Source organism: Amblyomma maculatum, chromosome 3 (genome assembly GCF_055883805.1).
Source record: "Amblyomma maculatum isolate TAMU_Amacu chromosome 3, ASM5588380v1, whole genome shotgun sequence".
Lineage (NCBI taxonomy): Eukaryota > Metazoa > Arthropoda > Arachnida > Ixodida > Ixodidae > Amblyomma > Amblyomma maculatum.
In genome coordinates this window covers 161,338,394-161,351,583 of record NC_139346.1, presented here as the reverse complement: position 1 = coordinate 161,351,583, position 13,190 = coordinate 161,338,394, and the positions used below count along the sequence as shown (strand labels likewise).

At 43.9% G+C, this 13,190-nt stretch overlaps 1 protein-coding gene across 2 annotated transcripts in view; it reads right to left on the bottom strand.

Annotated features, from left to right (window-relative positions):
• Positions 1-13,190, bottom strand: part of LOC146196661 (DNA replication ATP-dependent helicase/nuclease DNA2-like) — a 49,636-nt gene that overhangs the window by 15,553 nt on the left and 20,893 nt on the right. For both annotated transcript variants that reach the window (XM_084598430.1, XM_084598429.1), the window contains 4 exons: positions 12,922-13,175; positions 8,922-9,113; positions 6,068-6,358; positions 1,484-1,788 (listed from right to left, as the gene is read on the bottom strand). In XM_084598430.1, coding sequence (XP_084454556.1) covers positions 1,484-1,788; positions 6,068-6,358; positions 8,922-9,113; positions 12,922-13,175 — 1,042 coding nt within the window. The remainder of the gene's footprint in view (positions 1-1,483; positions 1,789-6,067; positions 6,359-8,921; positions 9,114-12,921; positions 13,176-13,190) is intronic.

Sequence of the window (13,190 nt, the reverse complement as noted above, 5' to 3'; positions counted from 1 at the left end):
CGACAGCAAGTCAATGCTGTAGTCCTTGCCACTGTCGGCACAAAGCAGCATGCGGTGGAGCAGCTGGCGGCGGTAATTGACTTTGTGTATCACCCCCTGATCCATAGTTTGTACCAATGCAGTTGCATTGGCAGGCAGAAACTCGAGGCTGATGGACTTCAGTCCTTCCACTTGGCCATGGGCAGGGCAATTATCGACAATGAAAACAACTTTCCTGCCCTGCTTAGTAAACCTTGCATCTTCCTCTTGCAGCCAGTTCTCAAAAATTGCCATTGTCATCCACGCTTTACTATTGGCAGTGTACGTCACAGGAAGACTTCGTGTTCCTTTAAAGCAACGTGGGTGCTTTGCCTTCCAGACTACCAGCAGTTTCAGTTTCTCGTCCCCTGCCATGTTCGCGCCCACGAGCACAGTAATGCGCTCCTTACTGCGCTTCCCACCAGTGCAGGCTTCGCCTTTGTAGGCCAGTGTCTTAGATGGAAGTGCTTTATAGAAAAGGGCCATCTCATCAATGTTGAACACGTCTCGTGGCTCATGGCTGCTTAAAATATCCTGCAGTGGCCCCTGTTGCCAGTCGGCGCACAAGTCTTTGTCCATGGAAGCACTTTCACCGGAGATTGTCTTATAAACTAGGCCATGGCGCTTTTTAAAACGGCTGAGCCATCCATCGCTGGCGCTGAAGTTGTCGGCTCCTAGGTGCAGGGCTATCTCCCGCGCCTCTTGCTCCAGAATGGGACCGCTTATCGGAAAATTAGTGCTCCGCGCACGCTTAAACCATAAAAAGAAAACCTTTTCTAATTCCTTATGCGGCGTTGTCCTCATCCGCATTCGGCTTGAAGCAAAAGTCCCAGTCTTCACAGCTCCTTGTATAGCGGCCTTGTTCTTCAATATCCGTGACAGCGTTGACTTCGGGATGTCGAACTTCTTCGCAACTTCTGTTTTCGACAGGCCGCTTCGCTCAAGCTCTTAAAGAACTTGTGATTTCTTCTCAAGCGAGAGCGCTTTGTGTGGTTGTTTCTGAACGTTCTCCATCACGACCAAGCATTGACCTCGTGTAGGCCTAACGCAGAGAACCGGGACGACACACGACACGACGATCCGGCACGGCGGCAACAACGATGGCTACTGGATTGGCTTGCCTCAGCTGTAGTTCTGGCTGTGAAGTATTTGTTCATGGTTGTGAGATTACTGTTGCCATGTGCGAGAACATATTCGCTGGTCAGATTCCGAATGTTCAGCTTTTGTGCCGTTTAACCGAGGGTAAGAAATAAGCGGTGTTTCAATTAACCGAATAATTTTACTGTGTTGGCATAGGAATTCAACCAAATAAAGCTACTTAATTCCGTTTATCCGAAATTTTCATTTAACCGAGTTTCGTTTATTGGGCGTCCACTGTACTTTTCTATTCACCTCTATCACACATCGTCCTGTCCCATCCACACTTTGCTGTCGCAATGAAAGCACATGAAAGGGCCAATCTCACCTGTTCCTGGCATTCCCTTGAAAAGGACGTAGTCGTCGCTCATCAAAAACTTGAGAATGGCCCGCCGCTGAAAGTTGTTGAGGGGCTTGAGCACAGCATGACATGCCACGGCAATTTCCTTGGCCAGTGACTTTTTGTATGAAGGCATGGTTCGATCAATCACCAATGACCTCAGCCTGTCGGAGACAGACTCAGCGCTCATTAACCTTGCCAGGTTGGAATAGCTGATGGTGAAAGAAGCCGACGAGAACATCTTGTCGATGCGGAACGTCTTTTTCTTCCACTCTTCATGGGAATGCATATTTCTGAAAACAAAAAGTGGTTCTAGCAGGGCACACATAGAAAAGAGTTTTTTTTTCCAGAGTGTTTATGAAAGTATCGCTGCTTACAGCCTGGGATCACAACCAATAACATCCGGACTAGAGTTGTGTGAATAGCGAAATTCTGGGTGTGAAGCAAATTCAAATATTAAAACTGAGAGTGAAAAAAAATTAGATATTTTTAAAACACTGCCAACTTGCATAAAAGGTGAAACTTCCTGCAAAACACGGTGAGAAAAAGGCAAATTTGTTTAAGGTGCTCGAATAAAAAATTTCTAGATGCAGGCAGTGTACATGCTTTCGAATATAATTTTGAAAATACACATAGTTGAAAATAAAGTTATTCTGCAAAACACACCTATGAGGAGAAGCAGAAATATTCCAAAAATTTTGTTTTTTCGCCTATCATCAGCATTATTTGTAATACTTGTAGGCCTGCCATGCATTAAATAAGGAAGCAGGGATCATGTATGTACATGGAAGTACTGATAGCAATAATCTTTATTTTGTACGCTAATACCTTGTTCACATTCCTTTGATAGAAACTGTTGACAGTGAAAAGAAATTTAACCACAGACAGTCTCGGCGCACGCTTCTTCTTATGGCCTTTCCAAAGGGGTATGTCCATCTCGACCTTCCGCCCCACCTACAGGAGGTCGCCAGCCACCGCCTCATTTTTCCGCTTCTACTACTGCCGTTCATGCACAAGGAGACTATGCGCTCTCCCCCCACCCACATAAACTGCATCCCGTAAGTCCTCATATATTTTACACATCAAGGTTTATACAGTGGTCGCATAATTAACGCCTGATATTTACCATCTGTGCAATAAAATATGCAGATATGTTATCCTGCGTGCGCATGGGCTCAACTATGCATGACTGCGCAATCGCATGAGCCTTCGAATATATACTGACGTCAGCAAATCCTACCCCTAAATTCTGCACAAACACAAAGCTATACACTATGGTGTGCTTTCTGACAGGTGCTAAACGGTGTGCAGAATTATATGCCACCTGAAGTCTTTGCACGGCAATCAAGATTCTGAAGCTTAAATAAGGGTCCAAAATCTCAATCGTCACCAGTTTCATTGTAAAAGCGTCATCAATGAGAGTTCATGGCAATGCACAGATTCCGAGTGAAGAACAAAAATGTTTTCACACTCAAAACTCTGTTCACCAATACAGTGAACTCTCCCCTTTAATTTGAATATGCTTACATTCAGAACATATTCAGTCATACGAAAGGCTATTTATTATACATGGATTAAGTCTCGTGACAAACACAGCAATGACAGATGTAGTAGGTTTACTACATGAGTAAACAACAACACTTTACCAAGAAATCGAAAGTAAACAACTCTGCACAAATGAGGAGAGCTGTAAACAAACAAAAATATATTCCTCCTCCAAAACTCAATATCTTTTTAAAAGAGTACCCACTATTCCATGTAAGTATAGCCTACAGCAGGGAAGTTCAGAAACGGGAGGAGGGGTACAGCTTTTGCTATGAACGCATCAACCGCCATTAGTTCGCCACCTTTCAAGAGCAGCTCGTCTGTGGCAAGAGTCTTGCCGCACAATACATCACCGTGCCTTTTATCCTAAAGCCTCCAAAGAAATACACCCATCACGGTTGAGGCCACCACATGCCACCACATTACGGTTGAGGCCACCATGATACACCTTAAAAAAAGAAAAGAAAGGAACACCAGTTGCTGAACAGCAAATGAAATCAGCTTTTGACATTTGACCATACCAAACAGGCCAGCGGCATCGAAATGACTGGGCTTATAATTTCTTGTAAGATTCTCAGCTTTTTATTCAGGTAAGAAAAAAGCTGTAGCAGCGGACTACTTTCTGTCACAGACGAATGGTGTCTGACGGTTACCGGAGACGAGAAAAGTTGTGCCCTGTCGGGAAGGCGTTGTGTAATCAATTCCGCTTTCGTGTGGCAAACAATATATCGGGCAAACAGAACGACGCCTCAATGAGCACCTCAAAGAGCATCACAACAATGTTTACGAAGCAGTGAAAGAGCACCTGGGCATTCACTGCAGGGACTGTAATAAGTGCATGCCACACTTCACCCAAATGAGAATGATAAAGAGACACCATAACCTGCTAACCCAAGAAATTTTAGAAGCTGCTGAAATCGCGAGGTTAGATGACGCTTGTGTTAGGGTTTTTGGACTCAAGGCAATGACGTCGCTGTTGTCACCCTCAGCTGTAGATAGCATGTATGTATTCACGTGCTTTTCATCATGTTTTCTTCTATTGGTTGTGCCCACTGTATATATTTTAACAGGACAAGTAATAAAGGTTCAGATGAAAATCAGTGCTCATTTGTGTCCTTTCTACGTCCCTGTCATTTTTGTGTTGCCTGCACTCATGAATTACTAACTTGCCCAATCGTCTGTTTTAACCCATGTTATACACAAGAGCAATTTTTCGCGTGATTATATGCAACTAAAAAGAAACAGAAATGCAAAAATTTGGCGTCCGCAGAAATTAGGCTAGGTTTCACAGCAACTGTTAACAAGCTTATTACAGAATATAAAAACTGTTAAAGATCTCCCTTTGTGTCAAGAAAACTGAAATTTTCTGGCAATTAAAATTCTGGACGTTTTTAAGGAGTGGTACCTAGGAGCCCGAACTTGAAATTTCAGAGTTCCAACTTTTTTTGTGTTCGATCGCGACCATGGCAGCCACGGATGGAGGCAAAAAGCAAGGCACTCGTAGACTTTGTGATGCCAGTTCACGTTGAAGAACCCCAAGTGGTCGAAATTTCCGAATCCCTTCATTACGGCATCCCTCATAGCCTGACCCGCTTCGTTATGTTAAGCTGCATAAATAATGCAACCATGTCAATCTCTCATTAGCGAAGCTTACTGCAAGCACTTGTCAGTCTGATATACATTAGGACATTTGCAAGGAATGGATCAGTACACCACCTTCTGCTTTTAATACCGCAATATCTGTCAAATGCTCATCACACTTATAACAAACAAGACTGATCCGCCTTTTTGATAGTTCTAACGGCCAAATTTTGTTGTAAAACTTTCCTTTCATGCGGAACTTTTCTTTCATTTCTGTGCTACACTCACCACTAACCAGATGAACACCAGCCACCATTGCAAACGCAGGTGAGAAGTGATCAGTGCTGTTGCCCCCCTAGCTGCAGCGACAATCGTAACTCAAGGAGAAATGCTCCCATCACTTCCATGGTGATTGCGAAGGCCCTAGTCAAGAGCGTACACTTCTTTAGAGAATGGCCATGGTTAACTACCGCTGCTTGACTTAATTCTCATATGGAAAGGCAGTTTACTGAAAGCTTTAATGCACAGTCAGGTGGAGCACCTCCTTGCTGGAGGGGCGAGGTCAGGTGTTTATTAGCTGAAAGGCAAGGCACTAGCAAAGTGCAACAAATCAACTTGTGAAACAAATGAATAAACAGCAACCTGAAAGCAAACCTAATGGAATTACACCTTTCATGCTCCCTCACGATGCCTGAAGACAAGGCAATGATTGTGAAATGCCACACAAAGCTCTGCGTTCATGACGATGCATAGCCCGCTTAGTTAGCCCTCACATTTTGGTTCTGCTGGACTGCAAGCCCCATGATGCGCTGGAATGCTGTCGCAGACACGAAAACAGCTTTCAGGGGCATTTTCCAATGAGTCCTAATTTAACATTCTAAACACACAGAAGCAGCAACAGGAAACATAAAATGTGAGTCCTAGAGGTGTGCACTGAGACGTCTGCATGATTCTGCCGAGTGTCCTTGCTACGCCTCTGCAGCCGACGCCAGCTGCGTCGGCTGCGAAGGAGTAGCGAAAAGACTCGGCCACCGCCGTTTTTTAACAATGGCACGACATTTCAGTTCTTGAATGCAGAAACATTACTAGACCTCCTTCACATGCAATTGCGCCCATAGCCGCTGTTGGCTGCGACGGTTCCGAAAGATGAGCTATTACGCCGTCGGGCATAGTGAAGCTCATAACACGAGGCATGCGGCCGAACGCGATGGATGAAATGGATGAAAAAATTGGATTTAAGGACTCTGCTCCTGCATACGCATTTATGACACTACGACCAAAAAGAACTCTATGGTACGTGTGTGAGCACACACAAACTGCATTTTCAAAAACCCAAACTCCATGTTCATGTCTTCCGGCTACCTCGTTGCTTCTAACCGGCAGCAGTGATGCTATGTGGATACATAAACTGAAGTGAGAAAAGCAAGAATGACATGGAGCACTTGCCTGTCTAGCTCCACGGCTACTTCGCTGTCACTCACAGCAGTCACAGTGCCCACAGACACCGCAACACAAGTCAGGCTTCCTTGTTCACTGACGACAATGCGATCGCCCACACCAAGGCCAAAGCAACTTGTGAAGCTGCTCGCTGGCAAAGATGTGTCAGCACCCTGCCTGTCATACAGTGTTTTTCTCTGAAACGAGTGCTGAAAGGCAGTCTGCCCATCCACGTTGACAGGACAGTTCTCATGGGTTGGCACAAGCTGCACATTGCTGAAACAGAGACCCCTGGCTTCCCTGAAATGAACCAAGTAGAGCAAGTAATCTTTAGATGACAAGCGTCCATGAATTAACCACGATCATCTCAAGTTAATGCAAATCACTTGATGCCAAATCTTTTTGTTACTCAGAAATTATAACCACCCAAACCGAGTCAGCTACTTGATCAAAGACAAGCTTATTAACAGTGCAATCTCATTGACGCAATTCTCAGGGGCACTGAAAATAAAAACATTGTATCCGAAAATTGTGTTATCCAAACAGGCTCCAAAAGGCTGCAAATAAATACATACATACTTGGCACAAAACTTGCCTTTATTAATGCGGTTTAAAATAAACCGTCACTTTGTGCCGGTTTCTTGTTTTTCGATGTCATGCAGCAAGCTTTTTTGAAACTCGTGGATTCATCACTCAGTCCTGCACACGTGACAAAGCCACGAAGCGCATCCAAAGTTTCGAGTGCATCTTCAGTAGACAATGGCTGATGATCACTTCTAGTCTCCCGTGTCTTGATATCTTGAACACTGCGTAATTTGCATGACGCCAGTTGGTCCTCCGCCAATGCAAATTCTTAAAGAGATACGCCTACGTTGAGATCAATCCAATCCAGGATGTCAATCTCGTTGCCGTCGTTTCCTGTATCCTAAAAGCCACACTGCTCGAAGCAATTGGAAATTGTTTCCAGTTGGACGCGATCCTATAGCCAGAAAATGAATGGCATCAAGAAGGTCCACCTTCAGGCTTGCGTCTTTCCGGTTGGTTTTTGCCAAGAAACATCGCACTAATAAGCTCCTAAAGTGAAACAACATTTTTTTATTATGCCTGCCTCAAGAGGTTGCAAGTGAGTGGTGCAGCTGGGCGACAAGAAGATAACTTTGACTTTCTGCAGCCAAAAAGTATCAGCAGGGTGCACAGCACAATTGCCGAGAAAGAGAAGAATTTATGGTTCTCAGAATGCATCCGGGCGTCCAGAAGGGTAAGCAACTCTGTGAAAAAGGCTCCAGCTACCCATGCCTACCGTTTTTCCTTGTAAATGACAGGAAGGCGTGGGTTATGAGAGAAGCAGCGCAGCTTCCAAAACTTCCCAATGACTGTAGGCTTAAGGTTTTCAGTCCTTTCTATGTTGCAGTACAACGATACATTCACTCTTTCTTTACTTTTTGCCTCCTTGACATGTCTCACCTTTTAATGCCGAGACTTTTCTCGGGTTGAAGGTTGATGAACAATCCAGCTTCATCTGCACTGAAGACGTCCTTTGGATGGTACTGCGAAATTAACACCGGCACAGCCGAAAGCCAGTTGGAGACCTCACCTTTGCTGGCAGACTTCGCTTCGCCGGAAATGGTCTTGTACAACCGGCCATGCCGTGTTTTGATACTGGAGCCACCCACCCGATGCCTTGAAATTGTCGATGCCAAAGGGGAGTGCAATCTCATCCGCTTCCTTGCGAAGAGTGCCGTCAACGCTCACGCTCGCCGCCCTTACTTCCTTGAACAATGTCAAGAGGATCTCTTCCATTTTGCCATGCCGCGTGCCCCTTTTTCAATCACACCAGCGCCAAAGACTTGGATGTTCTTTCAAATTTCCTCTCGCTTACTGACGATCGTGTTCAGCGTGGAGACTGGTAACAAAGTTCACGTGCCAGGTCCATACGTTTCTTCCGTGGATTTTCATTGATTTTTGAAATGATGTTGAGTTTTTCTTTTAGCAACAATGCTTTCCACTTCCTAGACATGGTGAAACGCAAGGGTCAAAAGCACCATGAAAGCAAAACTGAATGCACGAAACAATCAACACAAATGGCACTGACAATGACGGTCTACCTACACCGCGTACCTTGTCGTCAACGAATGGGCCAATCGCTGCTTCTTGGTCACACGATTCTAATTCGCTTACTGTGTCTTGGGATAGATGGAAGAAAAAACAGCAATCGATCATCATTACCATGCTTAACGTGCAGCCTGCGAACGTTGCTCCAGGAGGCCGCCACACTACTGCCTGAACTTTAGCAGGCACTAAATCTGAGGTTTCGCTTTCAGCTGCAGTTACTGTTGAATCCCGCTAGAAATCTCGGTGCCGAAAATCAAAGCACAAAAAATATTTCAAATTTTTTTGCAATCGTATTATCCAAACCTTTGAGGAAATATGACCGTATTAGCCAGGCGAAAATGCATTGCCTCTATAAGGCGTCGGCCGGGAAAGAAAAAAAAACTTATTATGCCGAAAAACATATTAAGCGGGATCGTATCGATAACATTTCACTGTACTTATTATATGCTGATCAAAGCACACAATGAGAAACTGTGGCTTTAGAACTTAAAATAATTGACAGTGTGCTTAATGAACTGTCACTACCAAAATCCATTTTATTCAAATGGAAACAACGTAGCACATTAGATGATAATTAAATATTTACAAGGCAAGAATATGTACTAGTATAGTGCGAAAAATGGAGGATTTGACACTACCTGTCACTTGCCCCTCGCCTTCGACTAGCGAATACTTTTTGAGAATGATTTTTTTTTTTTGTCACAAAGCCGCCGGCCAACCTGCTAGAAAGAGGAAAAGTTGAGTCTCCTACCTCTTCACAGCCTCCTCCACCCAAAAACAGTCCTGGAGATCAAGCTTCACATGTTGCATCTCCACATCCAACATAGAGCACCACTCAAGGAAGTAACGGGTGTGTTCCGTTGTCAGGTGCTTCATACTTGCCTCCACGAATTCTGGTTGCGACCGCTTTACAGGTTGTGGATCTGTTCCTTCAGTTGAGTTTCTGAACAAAGAAAAGAGAAAGGAAAGACCTTTCTCAAATCAAAGGGCAGATTCGTAAGAAGCTTATGTTTGCATCTCGTAAATTACAAACATAATAGGAATGATGTTAAGCATGTCAACACCACCCGTTCACGTCCGTTCTGACACTCTGTATAGCTCAGGCAAATAAAAATCGCTGAAGGTCTGACACGTTTTCAAACTTACAGCTATATGCTTGAAAAGCAAACATACTTTGCGCGACGAATTCACACTCAAGCACTTCACAGCAGGGCTTTTTAAAACTTGTGTAATGACAATAGTGCCACTATCTTCCCCCTTAACATTTTCGTGCCCAAGGGAAAGGCGGCAGTTTCCGGGTGGTGTGGCTATCTTTTTTTTTGTTTGTTTTTAACAGTGCATGCTTGATACTAAAGAGCACTGTATCAAGATTTAGTGGAAGAAATTCTCTTTCTGTTCTTATTAGTTTCCATCAACATGCTCACCAAGAGGATATCAAGAAAAAAATTTGCATGAAAACTTTTTAGCTACAAAGAAAAATGTGCATGAAAGCACCAATGTCTTTGCACACAGATAATGCATAAATTTTAAACCACAACGATGTTCCCAGTGCATACCTTTAAAATTGCAGGCGGTACATGTCTCCTATAGAGTAAAATTTTTCTCTGGTTGATACATTTCTGGACAACACGGTTTTCCAGCTATTACATTCAAAATTTCCAACAAACTGTGGTAGTGTATACCATGCAGCGATCAGCTGCACGTGTGCTAACATACAAATGGGTCGAACCTGCCCACACACGCACGTACACACGCATGCATGCGCGCATGCGCACACACACGCACTGATCATATGGATATAGGACAACCGACTCAGTGTTGACTCAGTGCTACAAGAATTAAAAACATCAAAAACAACAACAAGAAAGGGCACCTCACATTAAATCTCATGTCAGCAAAAACTAATCCACATTTCTATGAAGTGAAAATGTCACTGAACGCGTCCTGTACCTCACTCAACAGTTTTTTTTTCCAAAATCAGGCCGTTTGGGTCATACATTTTCCTGGATATCTTTCTTTCCAGCTCTCTTTGAAAATAAGAGGAGAATATCAGATAGTTTTTCCCAATATCATGTTGATGCATTACAAGCCTGGCATGCTTCATCTAAAACTGACTGAGACACTGAGACCTGAAGCTCATCCAATTCTGAAGAGATGTTTAAGCATTCTTTCAAAATGATTTCTCCTAATGCAGGGAGACTCTAAACTGCATTAACGCAGTGTCACCACTACACTCCCATGAGGATTCATGCTGCCACCTCTCTGCACAGCTCAATTACTCATTATCGCAGGTTTCATTTTCATAAGCTCCTCGTTTGAAAAAACAGTGCGCAACAACCCCCTGTTATCTTCAGTTTGACATACTCAAGGAAGGAAAGACATTATTATTTTTTTTATAGGGGTAGATTTTCGAGGAAAGTTGATTTGTAATGATGTAAATGCAGATTTGATTTCGCAGAATAAATATTTCCCACGATGTCATTCACTCCTCGAAAATGAAGACTGTTTTTTGGTTATTGAAAAATGTGACACATACTTGCCTCATTTAAACATGCAAAAAACAAAAAAAAAAAAGAAAGAAAAAAAAAGAAAAGAAAACATCTGGCCTATCTTCGAGAAACAATGACACTAATATGAAAACGGAGGAGGTAACAAGCTGAAGTGCTTCATCACATATGCATCTTTGTGTCCATTACAAAGAGCCCTGCTGGTTCTCAAAAAAGAACATATATGAACTTGCTCAATTTTCAGCTTTTTTGTAAACACTCAGCTTAACCCTTTATGGCTCTCTGTACACAACTGCATATAAAGGGAACTCAAACATTTTTGAGAAAATGTGTGACATGTGAGGGTCGCCGGAAAAGGGGTAGGCAGCGAACGCGATGGTTAGATGGCATCCTTGAGGCACTGCAGATGAAGTTATGTGATGTTAGGAAGATAGTGAGAGACCAGAAAGCGTGGCGTGACATGATCCATAGGGTCACGAAGAGTCGGACACGACTGAACGACTGAACTGAACTGTGGCATTTGAGAGATATGTGCTTCTTCGGGTGAATTTAGCAAGGTTTTATATACAGTGAAAGCTCGTTAATTCACAACTCGTTAATTCGAAATTTTGGATAATTCGAAATAGTCATCGTGGTCCGGTCCGCAGTGCATAGAAGTCTATGCGCGTAACAGCTCGTTAATTCACTCAAAAATTGGCGCCGCCACCCATAATTCGAACTGCGCGCCGCCAAGCGGCGCTGTTAAAAACCATCGTTGGAAGCTTTCACGGCAGAATGATAGATGGCACAACCATCGGGGCGCCGCTCATCATCATCATCATCATCATCGCTAGGGTGCTGGAACAAGTACTAAACAGTCTTTCCTGCCGCGACTCCTTCAAGGAACGACGTTTTAGTGTTATCGACCACGGTTTCGTGTTGCATTTCGTGAGCCCTCGTTTTGCACGCCGCTTGTTGTGAGCTTGTGTCCGCGAGATGTGTTCGCGTGGGAAATACTGTGCCAAGACGGTGAAGGAGAAAGTGGCTATTTTACGCGAGGTGGATGAACGGAAGGCCAGCAAAGTGGAAATCGCGAAAAAGCGCGGGATTCCACCAAGCACGTTGTCGACGTACGTCCGAAATAGGAAGGCCATCGAGGATGCCTATGAAGCCGAAGATTTCGCCAGCAACAGAAAAAGGCTTCGGTTAGCCAAGTATCCGGAAATTGAGACCGCTGTGATCACGTGGGTGAAAGAAATGAGAAGCGCTGACATTCCACTGAGCGGCCCAATTATCATGGCGAAGGCGGCCGATTTCGCCCTGCACTTGAATGTGGAAGATTTTGTCGCCTCCGAAGGATGGTTTCACCGCTTTAGAGACAGACATAATCAGAGGGGGAAGAAGACTCCCTGCGTCGCATTCGCATGCTAGAAGACCGAGTGAGTATGGTAGCCCTCAGAGAGAAGAAGCAGAAGATGATAACAGACTTTTTTGCTAAATAAATGTTTTTCGTGCCCTCCGGGCATCAAACGCCTTCATTTTTGCTCACTTTCATTAGTTCGAATTTTGGTTAATTCGAACTGGCCTGGCGGCCCCGTGGAATTTGAATTAACGAGCTTTTACTGTATATGCCACACAGCGAAAGCAGCCAATACTATTTAGCTGGAGAGGGAGCAGGATAACGCACTGTCCACCAATTTTATGCAGAAAAATTTTCTTATCAGCAAAAGTGCAATTTTTTTTTTATGATTCAAACAAGAAGGATTTTTAAAACAAATCTGATGCAACTATTCCTAGCCTGTTTTTGCGACAAGTCCTGCGTTTTGATGCTGAAATTTTAATTAATAATGACACATTACACGAAATTGTTTATCCACGTGTAAAACATCCACCACCAATATTTCAAACTAAAAAACTAGGAAAAATATGTTTGTTGAGGCCTGGATATAGACCTTTTCACAACCTTTGGAAAAACAAATTCAAATGGTCTGTGGAGCAGGTTTGGGGAAAGTAATCCTCAGCTCTTCCTTGAGCTATAAGCACAGCCCTGCCTCCAACATGGAAGCACCCGTCAACCACTTTTTGGTTTTTGAAAAGGTGAACACTATTCTGAGGGAAAAATGTCTGCATTTGATGGAAACAAAAATAACACCTGAAAAGATTAAAGGCACCACTTTCTAAAACTTTGACCATATGCCGACAATAACATATTGATCCCAATTGCACTTTAAAGCAAAAAAAAAAAAGAAAGGGTTCATCAGGAACCTTCTGTGGATGGAGCAAGTTGTGGCGTAGGGGCACTTGGGACAGAAGCGCTGGCTGTCAATGGGGGCAGGTAAGACACCTGTCGTATCAGCCAGATGGGAGGCTAGCTCATTGCGTCTCTGAAGCAGGTCCCTGCACTCTGCATGCTTGGATGGCACCCGCTGCATATCCACCCCATCACGGATGTACAACAGGAGGCCCTCTTCCACATCCGCAGCTAGTCGCTCCGCCATCATCATGGTATAGAGGATCACCTGGCAAAGAGAGAG